This window comes from Protobothrops mucrosquamatus, unplaced genomic scaffold (assembly GCF_001527695.2).
Source record: "Protobothrops mucrosquamatus isolate PMUCROS unplaced genomic scaffold, P.Mucros_1.0 scaffold1897, whole genome shotgun sequence".
NCBI classification, from domain to species: Eukaryota; Metazoa; Chordata; class Lepidosauria; order Squamata; family Viperidae; genus Protobothrops; species Protobothrops mucrosquamatus.
The window spans coordinates 319,619-341,778 of record NW_015388023.1 but is presented as its reverse complement, the minus strand read 5'-3'; the positions used below and the strand labels follow the sequence as shown (position 1 = coordinate 341,778).

General features: G+C 36.1%; 1 protein-coding gene across 1 annotated transcript in view; it reads right to left on the bottom strand.

Annotated features, from left to right (window-relative positions):
• The window catches only part of PCNX1 (pecanex 1), a 93,754-nt gene that overhangs the window by 56,315 nt on the left and 15,279 nt on the right, over positions 1-22,160 (bottom strand). The window contains exons 3-7 of the mRNA XM_015823519.1: positions 21,296-21,401; positions 20,213-20,258; positions 18,003-18,092; positions 14,337-16,019; positions 5,984-6,116 (exon numbers count right to left, since the gene is read on the bottom strand). Coding sequence (XP_015679005.1) covers positions 5,984-6,116; positions 14,337-16,019; positions 18,003-18,092; positions 20,213-20,258; positions 21,296-21,401 — 2,058 coding nt within the window. The remainder of the gene's footprint in view (positions 1-5,983; positions 6,117-14,336; positions 16,020-18,002; positions 18,093-20,212; positions 20,259-21,295; positions 21,402-22,160) is intronic.

Below are 22,160 nucleotides of genomic sequence, written 5' to 3'. Positions count from 1 at the left end.
ACTGTTAATTACTTAAATATGACCTAACTCTTATGTTCCTAAAATGTCTTCTTTTGGAGAAAGAAGTCTTGTCACGACAACAAGAAATAGGCCATTTAGAATTATCAGCAAATAAGAGATTTTTTTTGTTAAAAAGAACAGCATAACTTCATGTGAATTTTAAATTAAAATTAGCAATAAGAGTGAGTGAAAAATGGAACACTGATCCCATTATTTTATGATTCAACTGTTGTCTAAAAGATACAGAAGCTGCATCAAACATGTGCCTTTGTCATATTAATGAAGCTCAATATGGTAGACTGTTTTTGCCCACCGCAAAAATGGATTTGCATTAAAATTATGGGGCTATATCAGTGGTTCTCAACCTTTTTAATGCCGCGACCCCAACCGGTCGTAAGTCGAGGACTAAACCGGTCGTAAGTCGAGGACTAAACCGGTCATAAGTTGAGGACTACCCAACCGGTCGTAAGTCAAGGACTTTCCCTGCCCGGGAGCGCCGCACATGCGTGGTTCCGCCCCCTGCGCTGGCCGAGGCGTAGCAGGCAAGCGGCAGAGACAAAGCAGGCCGACCACCAGCTGGCCCAGCCCAAGGGAGGTAAGGCACCCACTGGAAAAGGGGGGGAAAAATGGCGGACAAAAAAAATGGCGGACAGCCTTGCTTGGCGACCCCCATGAAATAGTCGATCGACCCCAAATGGGGTCCCGACCCACAGGTTGAGAACCACTGGGCTATATGAAACAGTAGAGATCAGATCAAGGTCAGATCAGGGAAGAGATTCCAAAAAACTGACTGGAACTATATTTATGTAGGCTGCAGTAAAAGAATCTTGAATTGCTTCCCCTTATCGTATGTGAAGTAGGGGGGAGTCAATCTGGGCTCCTTTCTTATGTTTTTGCTATTGCTCAGGCTTAGAGTATGCTTTTCTTTATGTAAATCTTCCTGCTTTTGCCCAGCTTTCCTAAGATGATCTGCATAAGTTTCTACAAATACTTTCGTGTGGACTTCTATAAGTACAAGTAACACTTTCTACTTTGGCTACTTCGATTATACTTGAAAAACCCTAGAATGGGAAATTTAAAATCAGTTAGGTACCACAGAACATGCATTTGTATTGGCAAGTGAAATACAGGTAGTCCTCGACTTACAACATTTAGTGACCATTTGAAGTTACAACGGCACTGAATAAAGTGACTTCTGACCATTTTTCACACTTGTGACCACTGTCCCATCCCCATGGTCACATGATTTACATTCGGATGTTTGACCACTGGCTCATATTTATGACAGTTGCAGTGTCCCAGGATCATGGGATCACCTTTTGCCACCATCTGACAAGCAAGGTCAATGGGGAAGCCAGATTCACTTAACAACCATGTTACTAATTTAACAACTGCAATGATTCACTTAACAACTGTGGCAAGAAAAGTTGTAAAATGGGGCAAAACTCACTTAGCAAATTTGTCACTTAGCAACATAAATTTTGGGCTCAATTGTGGTCGTAAGTCAAGGACTACCTGTATCATGATGAATATATCCAAAGAGTTTTTGTATCAAGATTATATAGGCGAAAGGAGGACACAGTGGTATAATTTTATTCCACTTACACACAAAGCAGCATGGAAAATAGGACTAGTTCTATACTCTTTAGAATCAAAAATGTAAAACATTTACTTTCATTAGAATTTTAACAGTACTAATTTTACCCAGAATGTTTCATTTAATTATACTGTCATGCTACCCAATAATGAGACAATCAGTCTCTGGACAATCAGTTAAACATTTCTTCTTTTTTCCCTCTTTTAGAACATTGGGTGTTGAGGTTAAACATTATAATATTAAAATATAAAAATACAAAATATGTTCCTAATATTAACAAAAATAATTTTAGAATGCTTCATCGATATTCACTGAATTATCTATGACTTCATATCCAGTTTGGATTGCTTTCAAGACAGTTCTGAATAATCAAGATTAAATGACAGATTTAGGAACTAATAAGTTTGTTGTTCTCTTCTGTACTTAATAATAATAATAATAATAATAAAGTTGGAAGGGACCTTGGAGGTCATCTAGTCCAACCCCCTGCTCAGGCAGGAATATGAGAAATTATTCCAATGTTATTAATTATTAAGTATTTAATAAGGAGTTAATCTTAAAGGAGGAAATTTACCAATACTTTTCAACTAATGACTATTAGTCAACATACAGATCATTTGTGAACATGAAATTCATTCAGATTATTGAGGCATATGCAAAATATATTTGCATACTCACTTTACATTGTAAAATGACAAGAATTCTTATTTTATGCACAATTGTGCATTTTTTATTCTGGATTGCATTATATAGTTCTGTTCTAAAACATTTTGTGTACTGTTATATTTATACTATTATTGTATGTTATTGGTTTTATTTCAGTATCTTATTAAAGTATCATAATTGATTTTTAATAAGGCCATTGATGCATTTCATAAAATTCTCAAGTTCTTGGTGGTTCTCTAAATTTGGTTGTTTGCGTGCATATGTTTTTTTCTGCTTGATTTTGTCTCCAGTTAAACCCTGTGTCAATGTTGTGACAATGGATGTCCACACTCTGACAACTGAGATTCAGCAGCCATTTTACCTTTGCTTCTAAAGTGCCTTTTCTGTTGTTTTAGAGTTTAGATGTAGAAGGGGGGATGGGGTAAATGCTTGAGGGTTTATCTAGCCATAACAAATGCAGTAGCTGGGAACTCAAGGACATTGTTGGTAAGGTTTTGCCGGGCTGAAGAGCTGGAGGGAAAAGCCTACGTTTTACGCTAATTGGGGAATCTGATTTCTGACAGCTTCTGTGGGGTGGGAACTGTAACTTGTTACTTTGTATCTAGGGGGAGAGAATTTCAGTCTTGGGTTCAACTATGTAAGTGCCAATACTTTGTTTCCTAATAAAATGTTCTTTAAGGAAGAATTTCTTGCCTTGAAGTTCTTTTAACTGGTTTTATCTATCGGAACCATGACACCCTACTTATCTGGGTGTTGATTGATGGAAAGAATGTGTTCTGATCTTTTTGTTTTCTTTTTAGTGTCTCTTGAATGGCGTGTTAATGTGGTTTATTTCTATGTTCTATTGATGGCTGATTTATCTGAATGTCAAGTTTCCAGGAATTCCCTAAGATTACTGGATTTAGCTTGGTCTGGGATGCTCAGTTTACCAGCTGAAAGCATGGTTGAGTCTGTTCATGTGTGTGTGACTAAGGAGTTTTCATTTTGTTTTCTTACTGCTAGTTGGTGTTCATGGATGCCCTCTGCTAGTCTTCTGCCTGCCTGTCCTACATAATGATTGTTATAATCCTTGCACTGTGTGTTATAGAGAGATCCTATTTTTCCTTCTTGGACTACTGGGTCTTTTGATTTAGAATGATTTGGAGGAGACTTTAGTAGGTCTCTGTGTTATGGTGATGCCATGTAGTTGCAATAATCTGTTGGTTGTTTCTGAGATTTTTTTTGTTGTATTGCAGTGTTGCCCTTTCATCACTTGTGTTGGTTGTGCTACAGCGGGTTGAGTGGCCAGGGACTTTTTGATAAAGTTGAAAAAAATATACATTTCATTGGATGATGTTGCATAGGTTTTTTTTTTCTGGAGTTGTGTATTGCTGCAGTGTGTTTATATTCATCTGAATAATATGCTATTTAGGGAGTTTGGGCTGTTACTTTGTTAATGATTAGTGTGGGTTGTTTTTCGATAAAAGTTGTATTTCTAATTTGCCATCACTTCCTCTGCTAATGATGATATCCAGACTATATAATATGTTGTTTTCTTCTTCCCTTGTGGAATTTTATTCTTTTAAAGATGTTGATTGCTTCATGTGTCTTCTAGTTGTTCCTTTTTTATTATGACAAAGGTGTCGTCTACATACTGGATCCATACTTTTGATTGTACGTGTGGAAGTGCAAGTTTCTAGATACTGTATTATAGTCCCTGCTATAAAACCTGAAAGTGGTGGATTCTTTTCCTAGTTATGGATCTACACAATATCATCATAGCACACAAACCAACTAAAGCCCCCCCTCCAAATCTTAAGTAAACCAAAAGACACATCAGCCCAAGAAGAAAAAAACAGAAGTAATCTACAACATACAGTACAAGGACTATAACAAGACAGGCAGAAAACTAGGAGAGTACACCAACTAGCAATCAGAAGACAAAATGAAAACTTAATCTCATAATTAAACTAACAGACAGAATTAATCCTACTTTCAATTGGGAAACTGTGAGCATTCTACACCAAGCCAAATTCAACCACACTAGGGAATTCCTTGAAATTTGGCATTCTGACAAATCAGCTATCAATAGACACATAGAGACAAAACACAATTACATACCATTCAAGAGAGACAAAAAAGAAAAGCTAAGAAGGAAACAAAAAGATCAAAACATATCCTTTGTAGCAAAAACATCCAGATAAGCAGGAATTAACATCAGAAAAACAATTAAGCAGAAAACAGTACCCTAATCAAAAAACTACCAAGGAGAAAACCACATCCCCATCACACTGGCAGGGAAGCTACTATATATAAACAGGGGGCAAACCCCACATTCACTAGTACTGATGATGCTACTTAATCAAGTAACGAAATGTCTGCAAACAAACAACCAAACTCAGAGAGCACCAAGGACTCCATAGTGCAACCCTGAGATATATATTATATGCTGTTGGACCCATATGTAATTTCTTCCTAAAGCATTCTGTATAGTTACCCCTACCCCTTCCTTAGATGCCTCTAATTTTCCATAATTTGTTAAAATTAAATTGGGTAGACAAAGTGGGAAAGTACAAAGAAACAAATAAATTTACAACGTGAAGTTGAGGAGTATAAGAAAGATTTAATACTGTTAGATATGTCAGTGTTCTATTTTGATCATGCCCAATTCCCCCTGGTTCCAACTATATAATCTACAAGTTTGACATGCAGTTCTCAATGCCCCCAAATTCTATGTTTATGTTTTACAAGAACAGAATAGCATTACTGAATTTTCCTGATTCCACCATTTGATTGCCAGCCTATTACACATAGTTCAGAGAGCCACTTAATCCGCAGGAATAACTTAAAAGGGATATCCAGAAGAAACTGCTAAGTGTGGAATGCTCTGGTTATCTATCAGCATCCAATCTAACAAACTGGTTTCCAAATTGGAAAATAGATGTATTTATAAAAATCCAAAGCGCCTCACATGATACTTTAGAATTTGAATATTTTTCCAACACGGCACCAGTATTTTTTTTTCTCTTGACACTTGCTTTTTATGTGTATTCAATAGCATATACAAGAGAAAATCTGTGACCTGTGAGATATACAAACATTGAAGTTACAGCAGTGCTGCACAATTACAACTAATACTTATTTCAGATTTTACAGTAGAAAATATCTTTATGAAATCTATACTACAATTAAGTCTGAGATTTATTATTTATTATTTAATTGCTTATTAAATATAATAGCTAACAGATTTTAAAGCAGAAACATGGACTTAAGATTTTTAAAAATTATATAATTTACATTTAAAGACTAGATGGAGGTGAATATATTAGAATGTCTCCAAAAATATTAGACTACTTTAATATATTTTGGTTTTTCTGCCCTGATAACTCATGAATTATTTAAAGCAATTTCTACATTTAATATCTGTAGAAAAAAAATAATACATTGGGAAAAAAATTAGAAACTTAAATGAAAGAGCTAATTTCAGATCAGTTTGTTAGCTGTCTTAGATGACTTTCAGTAGACTAATCATTTTAAAAAGATGGACGAAATAATGAACAACCTAGTGTACACATGCACAATTGAAAAAGTATCACGAATGCATGCAGTAACAGCTTAAGGAGTTTGATTGGTGGGGGTAAGGAGAGAAGGCAGAACAAAGCATGCCTACAACACCATTGGGAGTTGGGAGCAGTGATCAGCTGCATGCATGTTAGATACGGTGGAACACAAATACCATACCTGAGGGGAGAGCCGATGAGCAATGAAGGAGGGGTAGGGTTACTCCCTGCATTGTGACGGCGCCGTACTGCCTGACGCCTAAATGTGCTGCGTTCACGCCGAACTGTGACTGCTTCCTCATTGGCTTGTGCTGCTGCATCAAGATAGACCAAGTCAAATTGAACCTCAGACCAATAATGTTTACACCATCCAATGCTTTTCCCACAAATTGTTCTTTCTCCTGCAAATCAGTTGATCATTTTAGTTCACTGACAAGTAAGAGACTATAAGTATGGAATGGTCAGCTTAACAAGTATCCAGCTATGGTTTTCCTGTTTGAAACGGAGTGATTAAGTCAATTAAAAAATAATAATTTGATTCCACAAAATCAATAGTTTTTAAGCACCCGCTGAAAATATATCTTAACTTCAAATAAAATCTAAATTAAATAAGTTATTTTTTAAATGGACCCCACAAAGCCTTCTTAAAAAGTTATAGGCAATCCTATACTAAAATTGAAATTGCGGGGTAAGAATGGGGGTGTGGGGGGAACCTTCAATCTCCCTTGATTCCATGAAAGAAATTTCATATTTCTTTGAATCTTGTTTTTACTTTGTCTAGATGTACAAAATGCAAGAAAAAAAAATCTTGGTTGCTCTTTTTCCACTAACAAATGTAATTATGATATGCAAGAGAATGTGAACTATAGGATCAAAGGTTTGAGGTCATACCATATAGAATCCTTGATGTTATTTTGTTTTTATTATGTGCCATCAAATCATTTTCAAGTTCTAGCGACCACACAATGATTTTTTTTTTTCAGGACGGTCTATCCCTAACCTATTCTTTCAAGTTTCCCAAATATTTCTGTTTTCTAGCAACTGTTTTCTAGCAACTAATTAGCAAGCATATCTGTCCTGGAAATATATGGCATATATTTGGAAAATATATTTCAAATAATTAATTTAATTTAAACATTGTACATGAATCTAAAAATATCTTCTTTAACGACTTGAGGATCTGTGGTAATGAACTTCTTCCACTGATTATCCTTGGGCAGGAGTGAAGAATAGGAAGTTCAAGTAACTGGGTTTTAAAATGTTGTTGTTGGATGTTTCTGAAAATAGCTTTCTTGCCTTCCTAGGAACCAGTTATCTGACTCCTATAATCTGATTCTGACAGATTCTGAAGAAGAGGGAATCACAGTTTTTAATATGTAATTATACTAAAATAGCTGTATATACTTTAGCTTTAAAATTTAACTGCCTTCTCAAACACATTTTAACAGCATTTACGACTATATAAACTGAAATAAATAAAAGATTACTTTTGAAACCCCTACTGAATTATACTTTTAAAAGAAATGACACTCAGCAGCGATGGCCGCTCTCATCAGACCAATGCAATTTCTTTACTGAAGGTTGTGCCCAACAATGGGAGAAGAATAAAAATAGAAAAATAATTTAAATGTTATCAAGCCAAAGTTCAGTATTAATCTTCTAATTCAGACACTGCTGAGTACTACAGATATCTACATTCTAGAATTCAGTTTTATTATTCTGTTTTTCTGCAATAGCTCAAGGCAATATATATACCTTATTTTCATCACCATACCAATTTTATCCTCAAAGCTAAAACAAAAATAGATTAGGCTAAGACTGTCCTATGTCATCCAAGCCACAAAGAACTGAACTGGGTCACTTCCAATCCCAGTCCAATATTTTAATAATTATATCTTAATGGCTTTCAGTGGTGGAGAGCAGAAGCCTCTGAGAGTGTTGATTAGCTTGGAGAAATGGGATTTGAGGCTTGTTCTGCTTACACTGAATTTTTAGACACTGCCTTCATTCACAAAAAATGAAAAACAGCTTGATTTAGACAGAATGGCACTCAATAGTTCGTTGAACAAGCCATTGCACCTTGGAAAACATGGTTAACTATGTCATCTAAGCCATACACATACATAAACATCTTCAGTTTAAAGAGAGCACATATTTCTAATACATAGCTGGCTTCTCTTACAAGCAACCAGAATGGCATTTCTTAGAAATCATGTTCCATGGTTCATAAAATAGGTATATCATGTAAAGACTCCTCTTCTGACTTAGTCAAAACTATGTATACCCAAGTTTAGTGTAGAACTAAACATAGGCTACCAGAAGGAATTATGCGTAATCATTTTGTGAACCAGAAGGGTTGTTTGCAGGCAATATCCATCAATAAAAAGAGCTACTAACACTACCCTTTGTGTTTTGGAAAATATATGCTACTGATGCAAACAAAAACAACAGAAATAAAATACCCCAAAGAACTATCAAAATTGTCCTAAATTATGCAAGTATGACAGTGGTTATTACAAGGCCCCTCCCAATCCTAATCATCAACCACCTGGACTAGACAGGATATGACACTACTGTATAGTATTTACAGTTTAACTAGGAATGAGAGGCAATGTCCATTCTAAAACACTTTAAAACAGATGTGAAAATGTATCCAGATAATAACTTGAGGCCACAGGAATATGGATAACTGCTAGATGCTCAGAATCCTGGTGTGTTCGCTTTAAAAAGAAAAACCAACTGATCACTATGCTAATTCACACTGCTAAATCACTGTAGCCGTTTTAGTAGAGTTGATAGTTCATTTATCATATACTATATTTCTATCAGAAAATTAGGATACAGCATTGCCACTGAATATTATCATTTAAATATTGGATGAACACAGTGGCTGGACACCATCAAAGCTGATAGCAACCAGAGTATAGAAAAACTCAAAGAAGCAGTGCAAGAGCAGATGTGGAGAGACCTGGCCCATAGAATCACCAGAAGTCGGAAACGACTGAATGGATAACATCCACATAATGAAATACTGGATGTGTTAAACTAGTCTTGTGCTCAAATCTTCCAACTTAATATCTATTTTTCTCCTTAAAAATTATGCTTTAGACTGTTTATTGCCCATTAATATAGCTCAGTTAAAAAGGAAATGAATAGCTGTATGTGAATAAACAAAACTTCATGGTGTCCACCCACATCAGAATGTTGTACTAAGGCCAGGCAGGCCTCAGAAACAAAGCATTTCTACCAAAAACTGGAGTCATATACATCTAGCTTGGCATTCCTCTATCAAGATGGGCAGTTTTCCCTGGTGATATAAAATACCAATATTTATTTCTTTGTTTGTTTGTTTCCAGGAATGTATTGAATTTAAAATGCTTTTATCATAAACTGCTTTGAAATTTCCTGTGAAAATAAAAAGTACATACAAATTATATTAACTAAATAAGTATACATCATACTAAACACTGAAACATTTTATCTATTCTGGGTTTCTCACTCAGGCTATCATACTCATTATGCTACTGTTTTCTTCTTGTTCCTTTGACAGGAAACAGATAATGGATGGATTTGTGTAAATTATATAAGCTTCTTTTAGATAAGAGTATGTCTTCTCAAAATAAATCATCACATTTTATTGGCAAGTTATGTTATATATATCACATAACAATTTTTTATGTCTTCTCAAAAGAGATCCTATTTAATCCCTGGCTTTTTCAACCATATTCATGAATCTTAATTAAATCTTACAAATATTTTAAAATTCAAACAGATGAATTTTGTTCCAGATTTAGGTAAATTATTCATGGAAGTCTTTTGTTGCATTATTTCCCAGTCTTAATATTTTCTTCAAAGAAAATAGCAATTTGATATTAATGTGAATCTGTGGTTGTACAAAAGCTGTGGAGAGGGAGCAGATATAAAGAGGTAAGAGAGAAAATTATAAATTTTAAAAACTGAATTCCAAGATATCAAAAAACATTATTGGCAAAGCATCTTCTCACTATGTAAACCTACAAGGTACAAAGAAAAAAAGCCTGTTTAAAAAAGCAACTTTAGTTGGTTTTATTTTTTCCAAAGTTGAGCATAAAATAAATTGGCATTTTATTCCAGAAAATCATTTTTTTCGCAGCCAAGAATGAAGTTCATAATGCTACATTATTTTAAAATAGTGCTATCTTATATTGTTTCTTATATATCTTATATTGTTTCTTATATATCTTATGTTTGCTTCTGTTCTTCAATCCACGAACACACTCATTTTGACGTTTTTTTCCAGCCCTTGAATTTAAATATACCAATACAGTAAGTTGAGATCTACATTGCAAATAGAACCAAGAACATTTACAATTTGGAAAATAATGAAGAATATAGAAGTTCCACTACAAGTGGTGCAAGTATTGGAAACAATGTAACTAAGTCTTGCAAATAAACCCAGAGTAGTTATTACCCTGAAAAAAATATTACTAACGCTGACAGGAAATTAGGAGATTTGCATTTCTATGCTAAATACTATGGGGAAATAAAATCTGAATCTCTTTTCTTCTGAGAATACCATTTCATATACTTCTTTTATTCAACCTCCTACAATGTTTCACATTTCTAACTGCTCCAGCAGGTTACAGAAGAACACAAAGTACCTCTTGTATCTTACATGTTGACCTAAATTTAAATGGCAGCAGTTAGTTCCTAAAGTTTGCTTTTGGCAGATATGAATGGCAAATTGTTTATATAAAATAAGCCAATATAACCACTACTATGTGCATAAGGTGTCAGTTCTTTACAAACAAAAGATAAATTACAATATTTACCCAAAAAGAAAATTATTTTGAATTTAAGATGATTGAAACTTCTCTTGGAATGACAGAAAAATGACAGAAGAAAGGGCATTTGATTCTGTTACCCTATTCCCAGCGAACATATATTACTTTATAGTAAAGATAAATGAGGGTGGGGGAAGATTCTTCTTCCTATCATATTAATATCAGTGCTTGTATTATAATGAATTCTGTTCCACTGATGTCATAAGAACTACACCACAAAAGTTACAGGTTTATTATGAAGACCTCACCACTGAGAATACTATAACTATTAATAATTGCTAAAATGTGCATTACAACTTTCTTCACTTCTGAAATTAGAATTATTGCCTGCATTCTACTCATAAGAAAGTTTAGTACGGCTAACCATAAATAATGAACCTATTAGTCAGCTATTATGCTAGTGAATGATGTCGGAATGGAAAAGCTTTCTTTCTGAGAATTTATATCAAGAGAAGCTGGAGTAAATGTAATACTACATCAGTTGCTAATTATGACTATCACAATCTGATGAGTTCATGCATATCATGACTCTCATGAGATCATGGAGATTTCATCTCCCAGCTATTTCAGTTTTAAAGCTAGATCTGGTTCATGTGTTTGCTAACAATAATTTTAATTCAAGTTACACTTGACCAGCCGTCATTGACTCATGATAGAAAAAGCCACACAAAACAGTATAGGATTCTCCATAACCTAACTTGGCCTGTTAGCACTGTTACAATTGGATCCAATCAGCAAAAAAGTGGAAATTGGAGGATCAAATTGAAGTTGATATTTTATTAATTAGATGAATTCAGAAACAACTTAACTGGAGTAGTACTCTTAATAATTAAGAGATGAGAAGAAAACAAATATATCATAAATGCAGAAAAATGGTCTTTTAAATTCAGTCTCTTTACATTATCAATTGTGATACTTGTTAGAAGAGCAATTTCCTAGTTCTGAAAAAGCTTAGAATGCACTTTATTCCAACGTTATAATAAAATTTGGTCTGTAGTTCTTTTTTAAAAATGAACATTTTTATTTTATTTTTTAAAAATGATGCTAAGGACTAACAAATAAATCTGAGACACTACTATTATACGATTGTCTACAAAGAAAAACTGTTAATTTTTAGGTTATGTAAAGGCTTGGGAATCGTGATATCCTTCTAGTTCCCAGCATTTCACTTTGCAATACAACTAATCAAACTGTATTACAAAGGCAGCAACATTTCTACTTGCTGTATCTCTTTATGATAAAATAAAAATGAAAGAATAAGCCTTTCTGTATCAATGATTGTGATAATGCTAGTTTATACTTATATTTTGTTGAATTATTAAAAATATTTCACAAGTGAAAAAAACAGTGATTGCCTTCCCATTTAACTGCAAATACTTTAAATATGAAGCATCAACTACTTTGGTAAACAAAGTGGGATAAAATTTAAACACACAAAAAGTCATTTGTATATATAAATAGTTCCAGAAAATATAATATATATATATATATAGCTTATTTATTATAACTATAATATATTATAAATATAATATGCTCTTCTATTGGTATGACCAATTAATATAACTGTTAATAGAAATCGCAAGTGAGAGGGTTTCTGATAACTTATATTGACTGGCTGTTTACACAAACACACACACACACAGAGTATATATAAACATTTTATGGTAATTAAACTCAAGCAGCCAGTCAATGTAAGTTATCAGAAACCCTCTCACTTGCAATTTCTATTAACAGTTATATTAATTGGTCAAGTTATATTGATAGAAGAACATATATTATTTATAATATGTTATAATTACAACATATAAACTATAGTTATAAATCACATTCGCTGGCATTATTTATTCTTAAAAATGTACAAGGTACTAGTGAGGAAGTGCTTACAAACCAGAACTGTCAATTGGAGATGCTTTTCTTTCTGCCAGTCTACTGTTCTAAATTGTGTTTTGAACACTGGCAACTTTATATGAAAATTCGGGTTTGTACGAAACATAATTTGTAAACTGGAAGGAGCTGATGTGCTTGTGAAGTGATGCTACTACAGGCAGTCCTCAACGTACGATGATAATTGAGCCCAAAATTTATGTTGCTAAGTGAGAAATTTGTTAAGTGAGTTTTGCCCCATTTTACGACTTTTCTTGCCACATTTGTTAAGTGAATCACTGCATTGTTAAATTAGTAACACGGTTGTTAGGTGAACCTGGTTTCTCCATTGTCTTTGCTTGTCAGAAAGTTGCAAAAGGTGCTAAGGTGACCCAGGGACACTGCAACTGTCATAAATGTGAGCCAGTTTTCAAGTATCTGAATATAAAATATGTGAGCCTGGGGATGCTGCAACAGTCATAAGTGTGCAAAATGGTCATATGTCACTTTTTTCAATAATGTTCTAACTTTGAACAGTCACTAAGTGAACTGTTGTAAGTCAAGGACTACCTATACTAATAGACTTCACACTTTCTTGAGCGTCAAGTATGTTTAAAAGTGACATAAAGTGGAACCTGAATAGACCTATTCAAGCAAATAGCTAACTAGCGCCTAACATGCTTAAAGAATCAAATAACAGCCATTTTTGGGGAAAGAAAAATCTCCTTGGTCTTCAGAAGCATTGGTCAAGTTGCTCAAAGGCCAAAGAGCTGGTTTCACTGTCCTCAAGAAACAAACATGGATCTTAAATCTACTGAGTATATTGGAAAATGCTATAGAAGAAATTAGTATCTGTTTAATACTTGTACTAATTTAGCATTAAAATATATATTGCAGCCATTTTCCACTGGAATATTTGCCGATGATGAAAGCAAAATAGGAATTGTTACATTATAGAAACCACACATATATCAAGAGCTAACTTATGGGACTTACAAAAAGGCCAGACGGTACCACACTACAAAAGAAAAGAAATCTGTGTTTTGTTCAATCATGACACTAGTACAAAGAGATGCAACGGAAAAACTTAAAAGGAAAGATGTTAAGACATATTTAAGAGTTTTAAGAAGTAGAATGCAAGTATGTTCAACTTTATCTCATTATTACAGATGAAACATGGTAAAAGTAAGTATTATACTAGATGACAAATACAAAGCATCATATGCTTGGGTACCAATATGCCTACAGATATCTCATTGGGCGTTTATCAGATTACCTCTCCTGCCTGGCTTTTTAAAATTGATATTTTTTTTTGCCATTAGGCTGTAATATTGTTCTGATTTATCATAATCACAGGAATTCTTAGAAAATTAATACAATTGATAGCTTTAACCGATTTTTTATTTGGAAGTCTGCTCACTAGATCAGAAAATAAATGGTAACCTGAAGTAGCAGGGATTATATTCTTTGGTAGCCGGGAAAAACTTCGCCAGTTTGTCTTTTGACAAATGGGTATTTGTAGCAAGGCCTGCCAAGACATCCATTTTGTGAAAGCATCAATACCATATTCTCAACATTCCAATGTGTCCAACCAACCTCAACAATTCTGTACAGTTGTATTTGTTCAACCTGCCTCAGTTCATGCTGAGGGATCCAATATTAGTAATAGTATTTACTATTTGCTAATTGAACTCAGAATAGCATTAGCATAAAATGATCTCAAAATGTAAAACACCCAAAATATAGATGACCTGCAAGAAGTTGAAATTTCTTATAAGCCAATGTAGACTATGTAGAGAACAACCGCACTAATAGGCAGTGCTACATCTAAGTATTCCAGTTACTTACCAATGCTTCCCTTCTCCTGATCTTCTCTTTCAGTAAACATAGGCTGGTTTGGTAAGCTATTTCTAGAGCGAGTGACTGATTCTAGTTGTGAAGCCCTTCCCAACAGAGATAGCTCATCAAGCACTTCTCCCTCTTTGGCCTCTAAGTCAGATTTAGAAGTTGTTAATTGTTTTATTGTATCTGGCATCATTAGATTTGGATCATTCAAACAGGCTACTGCACCACTATCCAAGCTTAACACCCTGGTACGACTCTTGGCACTGTTTGTACTGTGAGTCTGTCGGGTTGAATGCTTTTTGACAATTGCATCAGTGCCCAAGTGAATTTTGTAGGAATTTTCCAAGTCTGTGCCTCTCTCTTTGGCAATATATTTTGTCTTTAGGGCATTGAATTTTCCCTCAGGAGACTGGCATGAATGAGAAGTTGTGCTGGAAGAGCTATCACTGCTGAACTGGTGGGCTGACTGCATGCTTGAAGTTCGGCTCAAATCACTTTGATCACTTGAGTCTTCATCATGGCAAAAACCTGTACTGTGGGGCTTGGTAGAAGATACCCCTCGGAAGGAAATATATTCTTTGTGTCGACTTGTGTCAAAACTACTAGCCCGTTTTTTCCCTGTCCTTCTCCTGCTGGATTTTTGAGCTGAAGCTGTCCGATGGATTAAGCTACATGATTTAGGTCGCACATCCCCCTCTTTCTGCTTTTCTACCATTTCCTTAAAAGTTCTTGAGTCAACCATGGAAGATTTCTCTTTATGTTCATCTCTTTTCACGGTAGGGTTTCGGGGAGACTGTTCTGTTTGTGTTGTTAGTTCGTTAGCATGAGGATTCTTATTTGCTTCTTCTGAAGCAGAGGTACTAAGGGCCCTCTGATTGTGCATCTCCTCTGATGCATTCAGGCATTCTTCTGCTTGAATGCAACTGCTGGTGTTAGTTTCAGCTATAGTTCTTTCCGTACTCATCCTTTTGTTAGGAGCAATATGACAGTCATCAGAATCAACGGTGTAGTTTTTTTTCTTGCTGCTTTTCTTCTCCTCTTTAGGTGACACTTCATGCTCTGACAACATGCTTTCTATATGAGTAGAACTTGTCTGCTCACTTTTATAGCTGCTGATGGTACTGATGGTGTCACGATCAGTTCCACTACAGTAACTCTCTGTTGAGCCACTACTTCTTGTACTCAGGCTTCTCAGGCTATCCACACTTTTATCTGCTTGTAAAGATTTACTCTTGCCGCTTTTGACTAGCAGTTGTGGACTACTACATTTTAGAATATCATCTAGTTGAAATACACCAGAAATACATGAGTTCTCAGCTAATGATTCTTTGGATCCTGTTCGAGGCTTGCAAGCTTCTAGTTCACTGACAGTATCCAGCCCCCGCCTTTGCTGATAGAGAGGAAAGTCATTTAGTGATACATCTGGAAATGCAACTGCTGAACTGGAAGTCCTTGGCACACCTCGTGGTCTATGATCTTTCCTATAGGAGTGTGAATGCAAAGAGACAAGAGAAGCCATTTCAGTGTCACATGCATTAGACACAGAAGGATCTAAATGCTGATTAGGAAGGCACACTTTATCAGTGCTGTCTCTTGATAGCTCCTGTGCAGTTGACAATGAGGGCTGAATGGACACAAAGGAATCAACGGAGATCAGATGAAAAGTCTTCCGATCAGCTGCCAAATCTGTTTTTTTAAAAAAAAAGAAACAAAATTAATAAGCATGCAGGCAAATGCCTATAGTAGCTTCCTTCAAATGAATGTATTTCAACAGGATATAAACAGAAATAGTATACTCACATATTACACTAAGAAACTGCGATAAAATATCTTTTATTCTAGGTTTCTTTTTCAGCTAACGTGTGCATACAGAATCTGCTCTAACAAATATGACTAAAATCCACAATTCTTATCACTTCCTTAATTATTCACCATTCAGCAAATCTATGCATCAGAATATCACAGTCTACCAAAACCCTAAACAATGATAACCAAAACAACTATTATATGGAATTAGTGCAAGGACCAAAAAGAGGTAGAATAAGCATTTTACAATGTGCAGGTAGTTCTCACTTTACAACCATTAATTCAGTGACCATTCTAAGTAACAGTGGCTGAATGAAGGGACTTATGACCAGTCTCAAAAGTTGTAGCTGTTGTAGCATCCCTGCGGTCACATGATCAAATTTTGGATGCTTGGGGGCCCACCTGCAATAACCACAAAGACATTGCAAGTCCCCCCCCAAATCACCTATTTCCCCCACCATCTATGCCAGTGGTTCTCAACCTGTGGGTCGGGACCCCATTTGGGGTCGATCGACCATTTCACGGGGGTCGCCAAGCAAGGCTGTCCGCCATTTTTTTTGTCCGCCATTTTTTCCCCCTTTTCCGGCGGGTGCCTTACCTCCCTTGGGCTGGGCCAGCTGGTGGTCGGCCTGCTCCGTCTCTGCCGCTTGCCAGCTACGCCTCAGCCTGCGCAGGGGGCGGAACCACGCATACGTGGCGCTCCCAGGCAGGGAATGTCCTCGACTTACGACCGGTTGGGTAGTCCTTGACTTATGACCGGTTTAGTCCTCGACTTACGACCGGTTTAGTCCTCGACTTACGACCGGTTTAGTCCTCGACTTACGACCGGTTGGGGTCACGGCATTAAAAAGGTTGAGAACCACTGATCTATGCCCTTCCTGCAGCCACAGAGCCGTGGTGAACCAAGATGCTCTGAGTCGCAGTGCCCAGCTTGGTGGGCATCAGTCAAAAGGGCAGAGATGGGGACATAGGCGGATGGGGGAAACTGAAGAGGCAGTCCCTTACTTATCAACAGCAGGAGCTGGGAAAGTAACAGGAGCTTACCCTGTCACACAACGCTTGGGTCTCGAACCTGGGTTGTCAGCTTTCCAGCTGACAAGCTCAGCATATTTGAACATCGAGCCATCGTGCCCCCATAGTTAAATAATAAAATAATATGAACAAAAAAAAATCTTGTAAGAAATCAGTCTTGATAATTACAATGAGTTAATTTCTTGATGAAGTCCAGATAACAAAAACAAGTCATTAATATTGCATGAATGTTATGCTACTAAGTGCATTAACTCACTTGACTGCAGATCTGGAAGCATACAAAATATACCATATGGATATGTGTGAAAATCACTTCATCGTTCATTATAGAGAAGTCTTTTTTTTTTTTTTAAAGCTGTTTAATTCTCTTCGCAAGCTACTTTCATTAAGATTCATATCACTAGCATATGAATCCACAAGGAAAAACACTTATGACACATCTAACACCCTCTGAGGTTTGCTAGGGGGAAAAAAAAAGATTTTAGAATAGCAAAAGACTTCAGATGTAATCACCGTAACTTTAGATTTGATTATATAACAGATAAAATGATCAGTTAATACTGCAAGCTGCAGTTAAATGACTATTATTTTGCAAATAAAGAATTAAGACAGTTATTATTTGTTTTACTAAAAAAGTATTCATGGATATAACCAGTGCTTTTTTTGAAAAAAAGAAAAAAAAAGGTGCCGGAACTCACACACGTCATACAACCCGCCTTGCCTACCCTACAAGGTTCCATCCAAAAAAGGTGCCGGAACTCCATTCTGGGCGTTCTATGAGAAAAAAAGCCCTGGATATAACACATAGCAGGTTGCACAAGACATGCGTACCTTGCTCTTCGCTCCCTTCTTTACAAAGACTAGAACTCTGTCCCAGACTCAGACTGATATCATCAGAGGTCTTTGCAGTGTCTGTATCACCTAAGTAATAGAAATAACGTGTTAGTTCAGAAAGCATCATCCTGTATTCCTAAAAGAAAATAGAATTTAAGAAGTGTTTTTAATTCTCTACCTATAGTTATAATGATCTGAATTGTACACTCTAATCTGTGCATCACATCAGCAGGGACACTGTTGCATATTCCTGTTGTATTGATGTAAGACTACATTGTGACAGCACAACTAAGAATACCAAATGATAATAGGGCATCTCCACCATGTTAAGTTACATTATGTTCCTGGCTAATATGCCTGTGCAACAACAAAACTGATGAGAGAAAAGACAACATTGTGAAAGACTAAGAGAGAGTTTGCTGGTGTTATGTTCGCTATTCAAAAAGCTGCAGAATTTACAACAGGGAGGCCAGTTGCATTCTGTGAGACCTCATCATATACAGAGCTTACCTTACTATTTCCAGTGAACAGTCCCAGATAATCCCTATAAGAGGATAGCATGAAAACTACTCTCATATATGATATGGTGAGGATATACATTGCAAATGAAATCCCAAATGGTCAGTACATCTTAAAACCAAAATAAGTTTCAGCCTTCGTATAGGGATGAAAGAGCACTGAATAACACCTCTAAATGCACTGTTTGCAATTATACTAATGACTTGTAATTTTTGAATCCCTTCTTCCATACAAAATCACACACACTGAGGACACAGAGCAATCAGCAGGGACTAAGGATATGTTTTAATGAAATTCCTTATATCAACAAAACAAGTTCCTTCAATATTATATCCCCAAGAAGATTTGGTTCACCTTATGCATTATTTAAAGCAAACTAAACTGAAGGTCCTGCCCCTATGTGAAGTGATGAAGATGGGAAATCACCAAATGTCTTCTTGGTAGCCCCAAGCCCTGAAATCCTCTATACCAGTGGTTCTCAACCTTTTTAATGCTGCGACCCTAACCGGTCGTAAGTCGAGGACTAAACCGGTCGTAAGTTGAGGACTACCCAACCGGTCGTAAGTCGAGGACTTTCCCTGCCCGGGAGCGCCGCGCATGCGTGGTTCCGCCCCCTGCGCCGGGCGAGGCGTAGCTGGCAAGCGGCAGAGACGGAGCAGGCTGACCACCAGCTGGCCCAGCCCAAGGGAGGTAAGGCACCCGCCGGAAAAGAGGAAAAAAATGGCGGACAAAAAAAATGGCGGACAGCCTTGCTTGGCAACCCCCGTGAAATGGTCGATCGACCCCAAATGGGGCCCGACCCACAGGTTGAGGACCACTGCTCTATACTTTCTCCTAAGTTAGGAAATGTTCCTAACTACTTGTTTTTCAGAAAGTGTTAAGACTATTATTTTCTAGAGCAATTAAATGCTGATGATGGACGTTAGTTCATTTTGTGGTATTAACTATGTTTTATTTATATATTACTGTAAACCTCCTCAGGCTCAACTAAGTGAAATATAAAACTTATAATATCTTTGCATAAATAAATAAATAAACAAATAAACAAACAAACAGTTATATTTCCAAATGAAACACCAAAGTAACTCTAACCAAAGACTGGAACAGATTTAGTGCATCAAATAATACTGCAAGGAGGGGAAACCTGTATGGCCTGACCTGACTTATTCCAACTTTATGAACATGGAAGTTGTGATCTGAAGAAGCGCTATAGAGATTGGGTTGGTAGTTCATTTAAGTATATTAGGAAACAAGAATTATTACAGAGCTTAAGATAAAATGATATCATCTTTAATTACTGGATATATTGCCAAAGGCATGAATATGGTCTATAAATATCATTACATGTAAGATAACTAGAGCTGTGAAATTTCAAACCAGTTTCTACTCGGAAATACCTTGGAAGACATTCTAGAATATTGTAATAGGTTTCAAATCTGGAAAAAGCCTGCTATTGCTACAGGAAAACAAAGGGAAAGAATTCCTGACATATCAATTTTATGGTTAAAAAAAAATAAAATTTAAATTAAAGATACTCTGTATTTTTTTGTCAGGATTCAGGGATCAATAAGAATTTTTACGTTTCTTATATTGTGCTTTATTTTTCACCTATCAACAATGGAATGGAAAAGCCTTTTAATACTAATACTTTTGCTGAGGTTATTCAAAGATGAAAATTAGAATGTTACCTTTAATGGTAGCTGCAGTTCCATGACGAGATAAACCTGATCCAATCTAAAATGAAAGAAATAACCTAATGAGTTGCATCAGTAATTTACCTTAGGCAAAATTGGGATAACTGGAGTAAATACCTGAAATCTCCTTTATTAATAGAACAGGAATGGTACTTTTAAGCTTTTTTTAAAAAAAAATATTTTGTGAACAACAATTAATCATAGAATTGCTTTTTTTCTCCTAAATCATGGTGCTATTTATGCTCCTCTCATAAAATGTAATTTGCAATTTCAAATAATGTGAATTAATAGCACTCATAACAATAATGCATAAAATAATTGCAATTAGAAATACCTACAGACATCCAAATACGTGAACATAAAATGATTCAAAGAATCCAATCAGCCCAGTGTTAAACAACTACAAAGAATAGCAACAACAATAACTATTTCATTGTCAGAATAACTTCAACAAATTATGTAAATAAAAAAAAAACATTTTGGAAGAATTTAACCAATGTATGATCTTGCAGTAGACAATAGTTTAAAATCCTGGAAGTTGACAAAAAGCAAACAAAGCAACAGATTCTCAATAAACTAAAACAAATGAGGATAAAATAAAAATAACCATGAACTTTAAAGCAGTGGTTCTCAACCTTTTTAATGCCGCGACCCCAACCAGTCGTAAGTCGAGGACTAAACCGGTCGTAAGTCAAGGACTAAACCGGTCGTAAGTCGAGGACTACCCAACCAGTCGTAAGTCGAGGACTTTCCCTGCCCGGGAGCGCCGTGCATGCGTGGTTCCGCCCCCTGCGCCAGCTGAGGCGTAGCTGGCAAGCAGCAGAGACGGAGCAGGCCGACCACCAGCTGGCCCAGCCCAAGGGAGGTAAGGCACCTGCCGGAAAAGGGGAAAAAAATGGCGGACAAAACAAATGGCGGACAGCCTTGCTTGGCGACCCCTGTGAAATGGTCGATCGACCCCAAATGGGGTCCCAACCCACAGGTTGAGAACCACTGCTTTAAAGGGTACTGTTATTTGGCTCATATTTCGGCTGAACTTAACTAAAAAAAGGCATGTGTCCCCCAAACAGTTCTTACCTGGTTATTTAGATCTAGGCCAGCAAAAGAATTTCGAGAACTGCATCCTACTGGAGGTGTGGCTTCTCGAATAAACTCTGACATCTCAATCCCTCCCCCTGGATCACTAAAAGATAAAGAATTTTTAACGTTTAAAGTATTATTTTAGTTATCTATGTCAAATTACACCAAAGGATATATTTGAAGCTTCTACAATTGCCAGTATTATTAATACTCAGTTCATATACTGAAAATGCACAAAATGCAATGTTGCAATCCAAAATCTTCAATTAGCAAAATAGCAAAAGAGTTGTTCAATCTCCTCTATGGCCAAATAAGAATAAACTTTTTTATACTGTTATACTATTTTTTACCCAAGTTACTCTTCATAAAAATGCCCCCAAGATGACAGAGTCTAAAAAGAGTGCAAAGGATCTGTGAATTCATAAGATTCTAAATAGATATGCTAAAGAAAAGGTGTATACTAAAACACTGTATAGTAGAGATATAAACATCCAAGATACCTTAGAAGATATTCCTTACATACAAGAACCTCTAATTTTAAAAGATGAAGTAAGATCAGCACTTCAGTCATTACCAAGTTGGAAGGCTACAGGAACTGGTGAAATAAGCCACATCAATATGGATAGCGACAGAAAAAGAATCAGTAAAGGTTCTAACCAGACTGGAGAATGATACAGTGGCCAATAGACAGGAGAAGAGCCTTTTCTGCTGTGGCTCCCTCACTCTGGAACATTGTGCTGTTTGAGATCCACCATCATACTCTTGGCTTTCTGAAAAGGCCTGGAAATCTGGCTCTGCCGATTGGCTTGGGGCTCCAATAGGAGGGTCCTACTCTGGAGATGGTTAATAGACTAAGAGGAAG